The sequence below is a fragment of the Poecilia reticulata genome, chromosome 20 (genome assembly GCF_904066995.2).
Source record: "Poecilia reticulata chromosome 20, P_reticulata-male-v2, whole genome shotgun sequence".
In the NCBI taxonomy this organism is placed as follows: Eukaryota; Metazoa; Chordata; class Actinopteri; order Cyprinodontiformes; family Poeciliidae; genus Poecilia; species Poecilia reticulata.
In genome coordinates this window covers 520,001-534,675 of record NC_088849.1, presented here as the reverse complement: position 1 = coordinate 534,675, position 14,675 = coordinate 520,001, and the positions used below count along the sequence as shown (strand labels likewise).

At 38.6% G+C, this 14,675-nt stretch overlaps 1 protein-coding gene across 2 annotated transcripts in view; it reads left to right on the top strand.

The window, feature by feature from the left end:
• The window catches only part of cubn (cubilin (intrinsic factor-cobalamin receptor)), a 162,197-nt gene that overhangs the window by 128,158 nt on the left and 19,364 nt on the right, over positions 1 to 14,675 (top strand). For both annotated transcript variants that reach the window (XR_014085253.1, XM_081601345.1), the window contains exons 48-52: positions 4,084 to 4,268; positions 8,150 to 8,321; positions 9,500 to 9,703; positions 13,734 to 13,883; positions 14,004 to 14,125. Coding sequence is in view for 1 of the 2 variants with exons in the window: in XM_081601345.1 (XP_081457471.1) it covers positions 4,084 to 4,268; positions 8,150 to 8,321; positions 9,500 to 9,703; positions 13,734 to 13,883; positions 14,004 to 14,125 (833 nt within the window). In the remaining variant the exon portion in view is untranslated. The remainder of the gene's footprint in view (positions 1 to 4,083; positions 4,269 to 8,149; positions 8,322 to 9,499; positions 9,704 to 13,733; positions 13,884 to 14,003; positions 14,126 to 14,675) is intronic.

Sequence of the window (14,675 nt, the reverse complement as noted above, 5' to 3'; positions counted from 1 at the left end):
AGCAGTGCTTTGAGTGGTCAAAAATGATTGGAAAAGTACAGTCCATTTGTCATGTAAAAAACAATTAAAGTGAAATAATAGGCATTTTAACAGGATTTTTGCTGTTTGGAGCTTGTGGATTCCTGGCTTATCAACAAATTTGTGACGGACTTGGCCGAACTGGAAAACATTCGGACTGTTGGTGTGGACAGAGACGAGGACTCTAAAACTCACTAACCAGATGGAATGGATCTTGAAGAAGTTGCTAGTTTTGGTTCAGTGGAACAACCAAACTAATTTGGATGATTGGGAACTGAGATGTATCGGAGAGACTTTAGGAAAGATTGAAATTTATAATCTTCCCGACCTAAGACATTCCGTTTATGAATTGGCTTTCCCCATGTGGCCTTGGAAGGGCTGCATATCTCTAATCTCCTCGAAGATATGTAAACATAACACTCTTCCCTCCTCACCCCCTCCTGTATCCATGGAGTTGCGAAGCTGAACGCTCCCAAAGACATTCCTGGATAAACAACACCTTTATCGGACTTTGCCAGGAGGCTCAGTAACGTTTCTTCATGGCCCTTTGACGTCACCGCCTTCACTCATGTCTTTGTTTTTCCCTTTGTTTTGTCTGAATGTTGCCACCTGCCCTAATATGTCCTTTCCTCTTTTTTGTTTTAGAAACAGTGGAGTACTCACTATTTAACCCAGAAAAGGATTATTTTAGTTTATTAGTAATATCAGAAATTGTGGAGTGCGCACTATTTAGATCAATATTATATAGATAGAAATGGAAAAGGAATTAGAATTAGAATAACTACAAACTTGGAATCCAGAAATACTTAACAGGAACAGTCACTGCTTAGTTTATATTACTTTTAACCCAGAAGAGGATTTAGAACAAACTTAGAATTGTGGAGTACTCACTTTATCCCAGAAAAGGAATTAGATCAGTCACTCCTTAGCTTATTTTATCAGAAACTGTAGAGTACTCACTATTTAGAAATGAAATTAGATACTTAGTAACCCTGAACAGGAGCACCTAGTTTACACACTTTAGAACAACATTAGATTAGTTTTCTTTCCTCTTTTTCTTTCCTTTGGTTTGTCATTTTGTTTGTATTTCCTTTTAACTCATGTAAAGTACTTTGAATTGCCTTGTTGCTGAAAATGTGCTATATAAATAAAATTACCTTTACCTTTAAGTAGTACAACATAATGTTTACTACATAGATAAAGCTATAAAATATCAAAACATGACAATAAAAACATATAAAATATGAATACAGTTCTGTTTTTGATATATCCAGAGATTGTTTTTTGAACAAACAAACTGGCTGCAAACTTAAATAAACAGGGAGTGAGTTCCAGTGAAAATGAATAGTGGAAATGTCATCTTTCTGGTGTGGAAGAAGCCTGAGCTAGTGTGTGAGGTTGTGAGGTTCCAGTTAGAAATGGTCAGTCTCACCTCACTACATGGTTCTGGTTCTGGAACCAGTCTCCATGAGAAGGGTTGGACTCTCTTTCACTCTGGAGTTGCCTATGGTGAGAGGCAGCGGGCAGGAGTGGGCATACTTGTTGCCCCCGGGCTTGGTGCCTGTATGTTGGGGTTCACCCCAGTGAATGAGAGGATAGCCTCCCTCTGTCTACGAGTGGTGAGACAGGTTCTGACTGCTATGCATATGCTCTAAACAGCACTTCAGATTACCCGTCCAGTACTCCAGGGAGTACTTGAGATTGTCCCTCCAGGGGACTTCCTTGTTCTGCTGGGTGACGTCAATGCTCATGTGGGCAATGAAAGTGAGACCGATGATGTGGTCCTATTGGCATCATCAGTTCATGATCTGCAGCTTTCGCTGGAGTGGTTTGCAGCCGAGTGTGAAGCAGCCTGGATGAGGATCAGTATCCAAATCCAACGCCATGGTCTTGAGCCTCTACCCTTCTACCCAGAGAAGGTGGAGTGCCTGCTCCGGGTTGAGGAAGTTGTCCTGCCCCAAGTGTGGAAAATGAGGGGGAAATGGAGTGGAAGATTGACAGGCAGACTGGTGCAGTCTCTGCAGTGAAGCAGGTGCTGTACCGGTCTGTCATGGTGAAGAGAGAGCTGAGTCAAAAAGGAAAGCTCTAAATTTACCGGTCGATCTACATTCTTACCCTCATCTATGGTCATGAGCTTTGGATCATGACCGAAAGAACAAGAGTTTTCTCCGGAGGGTGTCTGGGCTCTCCCTTAGAGATGGGGTGAGAAGGGAAGGACTCAGGGTAGAGCTACTCAGAGCAGAAATACTATTTAAGGAGTTGTTTTTGCGAGAGGATTTTGGCACCTCTCTAGGTCAAACTGACCTGACTCCCTTCCTTCCATTTGCATGCAAAGCGCAAATGGAGCCAAATATGGCTTGGGAAGGAATCCTGTTTGGACAGATAAGAACAACAATTTGAGATGATTTGGCTTTCTCTGCAATTCTGAGATTGAGCAGATGAGGTCCCGAATATTTCTAAAGGACGTCCAGCACACAGTATAAGGCTTGCCAGAATCCTTACGTAAATCAAGGGTAGCAACCCCATTGGTCGAAACTTTCCAACTTACACCAGTGAAGATGAGATTGTATTAAAAAAGAGTGATGTTAAGAATACGGAAGGATTTTTGGAAGATTTTTGAGTATTGAACTGATGAAACTGTAACAAGGAATCCGTGGCAGAGTGTGTATTAAATCTCCGAGCTCGCCTGAGGTCAAGCAGAAGAACTACGTATTTCTGTGCGTTATTTCTTTTACTTATTTATTTGAATATAGAAACCTTTCAATTCTCCAAAACTACTGCTTCTCCATGTCGAGCAGAGCCGGTTGAGGTAGCTCAGGCATCGAGTTAGAATGCCTCCTCAACACCTCCCTGCTGAGGTGTTCTGGGCACATTTCACCAGGAGGAGGCCCAGAGGAAGATCCAGGGCACAATAGAGGGACTATGGTTCTTGGCTGGCCTGGGAACGCCCAGAGGAGCTGGCCTAAGTGGCTAGGGAGAGGATTGTCTAGGCCTCTCTACTTAGGCTGCTACCCTTGCAACCTGACTCCAGATAAGTAAGGAAGGAAGGCAGGAAGGATGGATGGATGGTGGACCTGGGCAAGGGTAAATAAACCTGCAGTATGTAACTTTGTGACAGCGTAATATGAGACAGATAACGTGAAAAAATTGGGCTCTTCTGCTTTCTCCCAGTGGTCCCAGTACTAACAACAGAAATACACCACTCACTCAGAAGGAGTGGTGTAAATGCTGTCAATCACTCTCATGCTCTCTCCCTCCTGCTTGTTCTTTGCTAAGCAACAACTTGCTCAACACGACCTAGCCTGCCACAAATACTAAGGTGATCTTAGCATGGCCACCAATGACGTTAGATAAACAGTTTTCAGTATGTTAACAATTTTTCCACCATTAACACACTGAGCAGTATGCTGGAGGTGGATTGACAGTGCAAAGACATTCCTCCTTGCTCTGATTGATTGTCAGAGTGGTAAATTTTTGCAGTCCTAATTGTAACACCAGAAGGAGGTGGAGGAAGAGATTTCTTTTTACAATTACATATCTCATAACATACTATGATGATATGGTGTCGGTTTTTATAAATATGGGGAAAAAACAGCTTTTGTAACAATTACATACTGCAGCTTTAACCCCAATCTACCTACTGATCAGTGTATAAATATGAGTATGAGTGGGTGAATGTGGCTTTAGCATAAAACACTTTGAGTGGAAAAGAAGGCAGCAAACGCCCGGACTGGAAAAGAGCAAGAGCTATAAAACTTCAGTCTGCTTAGTAATGCTGCACAATGCTTCATCTGAGAGCCATTTCTAAATACATTAACTCAAGTTGCCTATAGATTAGTGTTTCAGTGTATGAATGTGTGCACATTTGCAAGTGTGACTGGGTGAATACGGCCCTAGTGTGAAATGTTTTAAGTGATTGGTATGTCTAGGAAAATGGACTGTACATGTAGGAACTGATATTAAATAAACTTGGACAAAAAAGATTTGACTTCTGACAATCAAAATAAATTTTGTTGAATTATTTGATCTCACAATAGATATCCATTTGTTTTTCCTTTTTTCTAGCATGTGGAGGAGAGTTGAACGCTCCATCTGGTACCATCACCTCACCCAATTACCCAAACTTATATCCTCACAGCAGAGTGTGTCGCTGGGAATTGGTAGTCACACCAAACCGCCGGGTTACACTCATCATTAATGACCTGCGCCTGGAAGGTTCTGGCACTTCCTGTGTGTTTGACTACGTTGATGTGAGTTCCTTTCCCCTCATTGGGATCTTGTCTGTTTTCTGTACTGTAAGTTTTCACATTTTTAATTCTCAGTTAATCTAAAGGAAGGAGACTGGCAATTGGAAGTTTGCAAGTTTAATTCCAGTTCCAATTTGACATACATCATATGCTTATTTGGGAAAACACTGAACTCCTCACTGTCTATTAACAGTGATAGACAGCGAGGTGATAGATGAGGTGATAGTGGAGTGATAGATTGTGGTCAGCAACAGGAGCACCACAGGGGACTATACTCTGACCATACCTTTTCACGCTGTACACTTCAGACTTTCAGCTCAAGTCTGACTTCTGTCATCTACAGAAATACTCAGATGACTCTGTAGTTGTCAGGTGTATCAGAGATGAACAAGAGACTGAGGATAAATGGACGAACAGATGGACAGACAGATAGCTGCCGATTCTGATCATGCATGAGGCCGATCACCGATCATTGCTCATCACCTGGATTGGCTGTTAATTTTTCGCTTTAGGTATAAAATTTATATCTAAAGCAAAAAATTTACACTTTATTTATTTATTTATTTATTTATTTATTTATTTATTTATTTATTTATTTATTTATGCTATAAATAAATGATTGGCTGGATCACATACTACAAATGATACTATGTGATCTGGCAAAATGGAAAAATGATCTGGTAATAAATTTACCTAATTTAGATATAAAACATGCAAAATACTTGCAGGCACAATAGTACAGCTACTCAGTAAAAAGAACAACTTAAAAACCTGCAGTCAGTAAAATAATATTTAAAAGTAAGGCTCTCAGTACCATGAATTATACATGAGTCAAATAAATCTCACAACACTGCCTATATCAAATGTCAAGAAAAAAGGAAACATTCATTCAGAGTCAAATTCAGGTTGCATCAAAATAAGCAATCCTGAGTTACTAAATCAAAACTTCCTGAGAGCACGGCTAGCTGAGTAACACTGGCTCTGATTGGCTGGTTCTGACTGAGCTGAATAATTCTGCAGAACACAAGAGGAGGCAGAGGAGATCGATGTTTTTTTCAGAGATTATCTGTCTTACGTTAGGACATAGTTAAAGTTTTAATACATATCAAAAATCTTTTTTTTGTTTTCAGTTACATGCTGCAGCTTTACCAGACGTTTGATGTGAGAGTTCACTGCAGGTGGAGCAGAAGCGAAGCTACATTGTGAAACATTACTACCAGTAGCGTGTAGCTATGAGGGGCCGTTTAGAACAAAACTATGTTTTGTCTCTCACATTGCTAAAGACTCATACACATACACAAAATATTAAAATTGTGCATGTACACTAATAAAATATCACACTACATACAATTTTCTTTTCTCACACGCATACATAAAAGATTAAGATTGCACATATAAACTAATAAAATATTGCATGTGCATGCATTTATTTTTTCTCTCTCGCACACACAAGATTAAATTTGCAAATATACACTACTAAAATATCATACACAAAGCATACAGACACACTATTCTGAATGATAGATCGAAATGTATGTGTGCGTGAACTAAAACTAGGCTGAATGAATAAATGAATGGGGATGAGACTTGTATTTGTGTTAGAAACTCATACGGCATTTTATAGGGACAGAGTGATTTTGGTGACATTTTGTGACTGTTTCACAGACTTGGATTGAATTAATTGAACTGATGGTGTAATAAATGTTGTTTTTTTTATACATTTGCTTTGTTTAAAGGTGAATCGTGTGGCTTTGTGTATTTGGTTATGCAGAACAGGGTTTCTCCTATAAATCTTGCTAAGCCCTGTGGTCAGGGTGCCGAGGCAGTCCACCGTGTTTTTGTATTAAAAGATGTTAAGCTAACAGAAAATGTAAAACTATTACTGTTACAGGAAACATCACCAGTGAAATGCTATTTAAACCCACAACTAGTCTTAAAAACAACTCATCAAAAAATACAATTAAAATGAATATCAATTATTTACACTTCTGTTTAATCCAAATTAAGTCAACGACTTCATCAGGCCCCCCAGGGCTTCAAGGGCCCCATGAATGCTAATATTTTAACACAGATATGTAAATGTAACATTTGTTTATTGAGATGATCAATGCTGCTAAATTTGATTTAATGTTAACATTTTAAATGCAAGGTTTTAAGGAGCTGGTAAGTTTATTGTGTAAAAGTTCAAAGAACAATATTCATAGTTAAATTGTTTTGTTACCATAGCTACACTCTGATGCTGTGAGTTTAATCTTTGAGTTTGAGCTTTGTTTGTTCACAAATATAAAATAGTAAATTGCAATTATGACTCATTGCTTTTTAGGTTGGCTAATTAATCTACTCCCCCTCTCCCAGATCAAATATAACACAGAAGCTGTTAGAGGTGCTGATGTTTTTAGCAGCAAGAGGGGCCCCTAAGTCAAAGTCTGCTTAAGGCCTCATAAAGCCTTGGACCGGCCCTGCATGATGAGTAAAATCCGCTGCACTGTCCAGAGACGCGCAACAAAATGCTGCTAATGTGGCTTTAGTAGCTCTTCCATTTCGTGTCTGTTGAGTTTTTAATAAGTGTCACAGAAACTGTTTTGTTGTCTGAGCTTTATGGGATGAGTTTTTCAGATCTCTGCATTAACTCTGAGTAAGTGGACAAAGCATTTGATACGGTTTGGTGCTTCATGTATCAGAAAAATAATACTAAAAATATAAAACCAGTGTGATGTGTGAAAGCTCCTCACTTGGCTGAACCTGCATGATGAGGTTAGCGCTGGTCCGTCAACCACTGACGCTCCGGCCAACAAACACATACATAAACTTTACAGGGAAGACGGAGCCACGCTCTTATAATACACTGCAGGAAACCCTGCAGAAAAGGAACCTTTTTTTGTCTTATTCCCTATTAGTTAATGTAATTTATCTATTTCATTTCATTATTTAATTAATTGTAACTGGTTGTTTGATTACATGTGATTTTTAATGTCCATGTGCACCTGGGTAAAAAATGTCATGTGTGATAGCTGTCATTTAATTCATGTGTATTTGACATAAAACTCAAAGTAGGATTTAATGTATCAATAAATATTGTAGAATCGATAAAATTACACAGCCCTAAATGGAAAGGAGATTAAAGTAGACCTACCTAAATTAAACACCTGATTGATTTTGTGGATTAGTCATAAACCCATAGAACCTCTAAGGGGGTTAGATAAAATATAAAAGTATTAATTGGACACAGTAGTACCACATTATCATCCTATATTGGTCTAATCTAAGTAATCAGCAGAATCAGATATGTTGAGTATGATGACCAACAACTTTGTATTTCAGTGCTAAATTCATAAGAATTATGGGGGCATCTACATAATTCTTATGAATTATGCGCATTGATCAAGTAATTACTGCACAAGCCACACCTCTCATCTGCATCATGTTTACAGGGTACAAGCCCATGATCACATGACCTCTGTTGATCTAATGGAGTAATTTGTCAAAACATTGACTTTACTAACTGAAACTATCCAAAATTAGACCTGAACAACCTGTAGGGATAGAATTTCTCATCACAATGGAGAAAATAATACTGGTAGTGAATGTTTGTTTCAGTTCTGGTTCATATCTCATCATTGTAAGTGAAGGTGGCATAAATCGAGTGCTTTGCCTTTTGTACTCCGCTTTTGATTCAACAGGAAAGCCTCATTCTCTCTAATTATTTCCTGTGGTAAAAACTTGGTCCACAGCTAAAAACTACCAAAACTGAAGACCTTCTAATCAGACAAAATTGGTGTCAAACGTTTGTACTATATTTGTGCTGGTTTATGCAGCAAAAAATGTTGTTTCACTCAAGTACTAGCAAACAAATATCTACTTTATCAGAGTCCTATCTCTTACAGATATTTAATGGGTTGGCTGCTGATGCTCCTCGCCTCCATCGATTCTGTGGTACAGTCGCACCAGGCACTCAGGTGCACTCTTCTGGCAACACCATGGCTATTGTATTTCGCACCGATGCTTCTGTTTCCAGTGGTGGTTTTATGGTTACTTACTCCTCTGATGAGCCTGCGGGTGAGTTATTTTCCGAAATAAACCTACAAGTTGAAAAACTATTCGCAGTTTTTGACCTATTATCGAGTTCAAATTTCAATCCTTTTAACACAGACAGCACAGTGGACCTCTGGTGTTTACGGGAGTTAGGGACCACCGTTGCTCATGAATAGCTAAAATCAGTGAATACTTGCGACCCTTTCTTGATTTGCTTATAATTGTGTTTTTTTAATTGTTCAAAGACCAAATATACATTAATATTCACCAATACAGTGTAAACCTTATATCTGCAGTTTTCCTTATCTCTGTTCTGGGTACAGTCAATCAAAGGCCAGGAATGTAAATGGTGCACATTGCACTGACTGCTTGCAAATGGCCTGTACCTTTATAGTGCTTTATGAAGTCCAGGGGACCCCAAAGCACTTCACACTACATTCACACGCTGATGGGGGCAAACTACTGGAAAGAAGCAACAGCTGCGCTGGGCAGTCTGACAGAGCGAAGCTAGCATGCATTGGTGCTAGTGGTGACCTCTGGTGACCCTCTGACCACCAGAGGTCACCTCTAGTAGGCGAAGTAGATCAAGTGTCTTGCTGAAGGACACAATGGTACCATCATTCCTACGCCTATGGATATGCCATTTCTTAATCTCAGAAACGGAAAACTGTTGAATTTACTTCAGCTTCCCGAGCTGTATTTTATTTTGAAAAATGTTGATAAACATTACAAAAATTCCTAAAATAGGCACATTTTCCGCAAATAATTTGGCGCTGTGTTCCACAGAAAAGCACATTAATAGGTGAATCCACACTGTATGTGTTTTCATGTCTTGATTGGTTTTCTGCAGGAATACAGTAGAAATAGTCACTTGGAGTTAGTTAATAATATAGAGCTGGAGACCTCTAGAGAAAGCAGATCTGCATGCTTACAGCTATACATGAGGTTTGGAAAACTAAGGTGTGCAGTCTGGGTACAGTGAATACTGTTCCCCCACATAAAGCTGTTAACATTACTATCAGTTTCGCTCAGGTCAGAAACAGATCCAGGAGAATACATGTGAACAAATTACAATTTGTATTGGCATGTTGATTCATTAAGCTTGAAAGGAAATAGTGACTCTATAGTCACTAGACATAGGGTGCTTTCTTTGAAACGTGAAGGATGACTTTGCCTCTCTTTATATGTTCATGTTTCATCAGAGTGTGGAGGAATTCTGAATGACCCAGCTGGAGGCAACTTCACATCACCTGGTTTCCAGGTGTCCAATTACAGTAACAACCTGAACTGCGAGTGGTTGATTCAGAATCCCATTCACATCAACTCTTCAATTGTGGTTCTCATTGAAGACTTGCACCTGGAAAACCATCAGACTTGTGAACTAGACTACCTTCAGTTCCGCCTGGGTAAGTCCTCCCAAAATGACTACAGGGTTCTACCAGAACATTTAGTTTTTTTTATGGTAAACTGAATTTAGATTGCAATAGATCTTTAATAAGGGGCTTGAGATTCACCCTTTTCATGAAGAGGTTTTGTGTAATGCCTCAAAAAGTCAAAGTTACCCTCATAAGATGTAATATACTGATAGAAAAAATATATTTTCAAAGTCAAAGGCAGGTTTGAAAGTTTTTGAGAATGACCAAAAAAGACAAAAAGAGTAAAGACGGCAAAGGCGAACAAACTGGATATTGTGATGTTTGACAACTTAGACCAAAAGGCAATAGTGATTGTGTAATCCCAGAAATGTATAGCTTTGGTGGCCTAAATGGACATCAGAATTCTTGGAGGTAAAGTGAATCCGTGTATGGTTCGTTCTTTGGTTTTTTCATTTCAAAATAAAATTGGAAAAACCAAACAAGCATGTGTTTTTCTGTTTTGTCGTTTTTAAAACGAAATTAGAAAAACAGCAATTGCAAAAATCAAAAAGAAAACGAGCTGTCAATTTAGCTTTTCATTATTTCATTGTTGACAATCAGTCTGACCCGGAAGTTCTCTCTGTCCGGTTTACACAGGGGCCGTATCACACATACACATTATGCTCCGCCCCGCACACTTTGTTTCTACACTCGTCCAAAGCGGCATGTAATTAATTTGATCATGATACCTTCACACAGACAGCCTTTAACTCCGACTTTGTTTTGTATATGAAGCTAATGGCTGCTAAATGCAGCTTCCCATTCAGTAAATATCTAAAGGGCTAGTCCGTCAATTTTATTTTTATTTTTACCAACCTTTAATCTGCTCTGGTTTAAAAAGACGCTCAGAGAACATTCTGCCAGTCATTCAAACCCTTTAGTTTTAATTTTTCCTTTCTGAATAGCATTAGCAAAGCAATTATAACCCAGTATGTCATGAACAAGCATGCGAAAAAGGTTATGCAAAATATACAATATCCTGGATAAATATTGTATATTTATCCAAAATAAATATACAATATATTGTATATATATATATATATATATATATATATATATATATATATATATATATATATATATATATTGTATATATAAAAAATGTTATATACAATATACTAATAGGTAGTATCTATTTCAGGTAAATACCTGGAAATAGATACCAGAAATAGAAATCTATTTCTGCTAGAAATAGAAATCTATTTCTAGCAGAAATAGATTTATACCAGGTAGGAAATGTTTTAAATAATTTGCCAGATTATTAAAAGCTTAACTAAATAAATATTTGCCTATGGAAGAAGATTTGGGAAAGAAAAAAAAGGTCATCATTGTGACTTTAATCTCAGAATTCAGACTTCAGTCTAAAAAAAACAAATCTTGTACATCAGTAGGTGTTAGAAAAATGATATAGTCTTCTTCTCTTCTGTGGTTTAACACCTCACAATATCTTTTCACATTTTTATAAGATGCATATTACTGTCCAATTAGAAATGAAAACCTCTGTCCCCTTAATGAGACTATTTATCCATCCATCTATTTTCTTCCGCTTCATCCGGGGTCGGGTCGTGTGGTCAGCAGCTTCAGACGGGAGGCCCAGACTTCCTCTCCCAGCCACTTGTTCCAGCTCCTCTGGGGGAATCCCAGGCGTTCCCAGGCCAGCAGAGAGACATCGTCCCTCCAGCGTGTCCTATTTATTATAACTTATTAGACTCAACTGACTAAACATAATGAACAACTTTTGAGTTGATACTTTTCATTATTTCTTAGCTCTGGATTTATAAGCAAGAAACATTAAAAGAAACAAATATTTAATTTGTATCAACCTTTATGTAATCAGAGCTTTGAACTCAAATCTTACAAAATAAACAGACAAAACATTTTCATAAATTTATTTATTACAATAACATACGCAGATATTCAGCCTGTGTTTGGGGAATCATGAAAAAATATTCCTATAATTTATGTATATAAAAGATGAGGAGACAGTGAAGAAGACGATGTCAGGAGGAGGAAGAGGATCACTGGGAGATTCTGGGAAGCTGCATCCAAACCTGGAGCTGAGGCCTCTCCTCCTAAGAGCCGCCTGTATGAAACAATAAAAAATATATTTTAAAAAAGTTCACACTGCACATAAGAAGCCAATCGAAGGGAAGAATATATTTCACACACACAAATAATATGAATTTACAAACTACAAAAAGATCAGAGGAAGGGAATATTAATAACTGGTACTGGATGATGTCAATGATTAGAAGATACTAACATCTTCAGAAATATCGAACTCTGCAGAGAGGAATATTATATTTTGACACACGTATCAAACAGTATATATGCAAACACATTAAACTCTTCATGTCACACTTTGAGACGCTACGATCAGATATCAAGCAGCAGAATAGACAAGGTGACTTGCCCAGACCTTGGTTAGCGGGGTGAACACACTCCACCCGGCCGCTGAGCCTGGAGCCGCCTGGAGCCGCCTGGAACCGCCTGGAGCCGCCTGGAGCCGCCTGGCCCCGTTAGCGGAGCTACGGTGCTCCAAAAACTCCGGAGTATATTTCTAACTGCACATAACTAAGTGCGTAAATGAAGCTATAATAGATACTTTCTAGCCTAAAAACATCTTAAAACAACTTTTTGTGACAAATTAATAGTGTACTTACTGTTTGTCGCTGCTGGAGGCGCAGCGCAATGGAAGCCATCTTGCTGGTCCAGAGACGAGACGGGTGTGGCTGCGGTGGAAAGCCACTCCCCGGTGCTCTGGCCTTTCAAAATAAAAAACTTAACTAACAACTCAGGCTAACCATTTTTCTCGGTGACCAGATCTCTGGTATTATTTGTTTCTCACAGGAGCTTTACTTACATTGACTTGCGGGTGGCAGAAAATACTACAGTATAGAGCCTGAAACCAACAAGCTTGTCTCCCTGCAGCCTGCATAATGTGTGTGATACGGCCCGTCCCTGTGTAAACCGGACAGGGAGAACTTCCGGGTCAGACCGCTTGCCAAAAAATTTAATGAAAATCGAAATTGACAGCTCATTTTCTTTTTTATTTTTGCAATTTACGTTTTTCTAATTTTGTTTTAAAAACGAAAAAACAAAAAAACACATGCTTGTTTTGTTTTTGCAATTTTATTTTGAAACGAGAAAACTAAAGAACGAACCATACACGGATTTAAAGTGGAAGCAACCTAATTTGTTCTTGTTAACTGGTGCCTCATTTTAAAGTTTGTCTTAAAACCCATTTATTTTACTTGACTTTCAACTCCAGCGGGATCTAGTTTTAAATTGTATGTTTTGTTTTTAAACTATAAGAGTTTTTATTTTTTTTATTATTGTTATGTTGTGTTTTAATGCACAGCACTTTGTATCAGCTGTGGTTGTTTTTAAAGTGCTTTATAAATAAAGTTGGTATGGTAAAGTATGGTATGGTATTTGGCCACTCTACGTATCAAGCAATGCATATTTAATGAAAGAGATGCAATCTTAATGAACCCATTTAACTGCCTTTTTGTCTTTTTTTCTTTCATTCATGGGTAACATCTGTCAATAAATAGGTTGTTGGTTGGTAGACTTTACCCCCAGGCATATGGATTGCTTCACATACAAACCGTTAAAATCAAACAGGCTCAGAAAGAAATTGATCCAAGCAAATAAGAGATTTTTATTCCTTTTTAAGGTTTTGTTCTAATTAGGGCTGTCAACGTTAGCTCATTAACACAAGTAATTACTCTGAACATTTTAATGCATTAATATTACATAATGCAGATGAATGAACCTACCTATTTTGCCCTAAAACCGTCTCTCCCATTGGGGTTACCTCGTTCACAGCAGCTTGTTATGGGCTTGACACACAGAGAGCAATAAACGATAGCAAACAGCGACAAACATTGAAAATGTCCAACTTTCTTGTGTTGTTGTTAACCTGCTTGTTGTTAACAGTATACAGGGGTTGTAGAGTTCTTTTTTTCTGTTGTTTTCTTTGCTTGTTTGTTTGTCTTATGGTCCATCCCTTGTCAAGGTGACTGGGATGGGGAGCTGTTAGGGAGATTTTGTGGACAAACGCCACCCCAGATCCCAATCGTGGTGTTCACACCAGAGCTGTGGGTTCATTTCCGGACTGACTCTTCACAGGGGGATTTGGGTTTCAAGGCCAAGTACTCATTCTCTGGTAAGACAGTGATGGTTTAAGTCATTTTACGTAACACAGTTGTTTGTTTTTTAACATGGCGTATGGTATTTTCAACCATAACGCATCAACTCTGTGACCTTAGAGTTAATGTTTCTGCAGAATGTGGAGGCTGGCAAACAGGTGATGGTGGGGTGTTATCCAGCCCTAATTACCCCAACATGTATCCCAGCCCGAGTCGCTGTGCTTGGCTACTGGAAGCTCCCATTGGTCACACTATCACAGTGAGTCCTTAACACATTCAGTTGCCGTGATAGAACAAATAGGAGAGCTAGCCAGTCTCAATTAAAGTTGTTCAGAAACAGTATCGTACTATTAAAAATGTCTTAGCTAGCATCAAGAGTAGTAGTTGGCGGGGCGCGGCTTAGCATGCAATCCATGAACAGAGGCCAGTCTTCGACGTGGCTGTCAAGGGTTCGAGTCCCGGCCTGTTGACCTTTGCATCATGTCTTCTCCCCTCTCTCATAACCCACTTTACTGTCATACTACTGTGAAATAAAGATCAATGGAGTCAAAAAGTCCTCAAAAAAAAGAGCAGTAGTTGGCTGTCTCTCTGTTCAAACTGAACCTCTGGCCTTCCAGGACTGTAAAGAGGTTGACAGCAAATTCATGGAACATTGGTTGGAGACACAGATACAGTCAAATCTGGGACATATTGGAACCCTAACATTATATTTTTTTTGCATAAAGAATTCTTCTATCTCCAGAGTAAATAGTAAAAAATTATTAAAAAGCTGTTCGACAAAAAAGTCATTACTACAAAGTTGTCAGAAA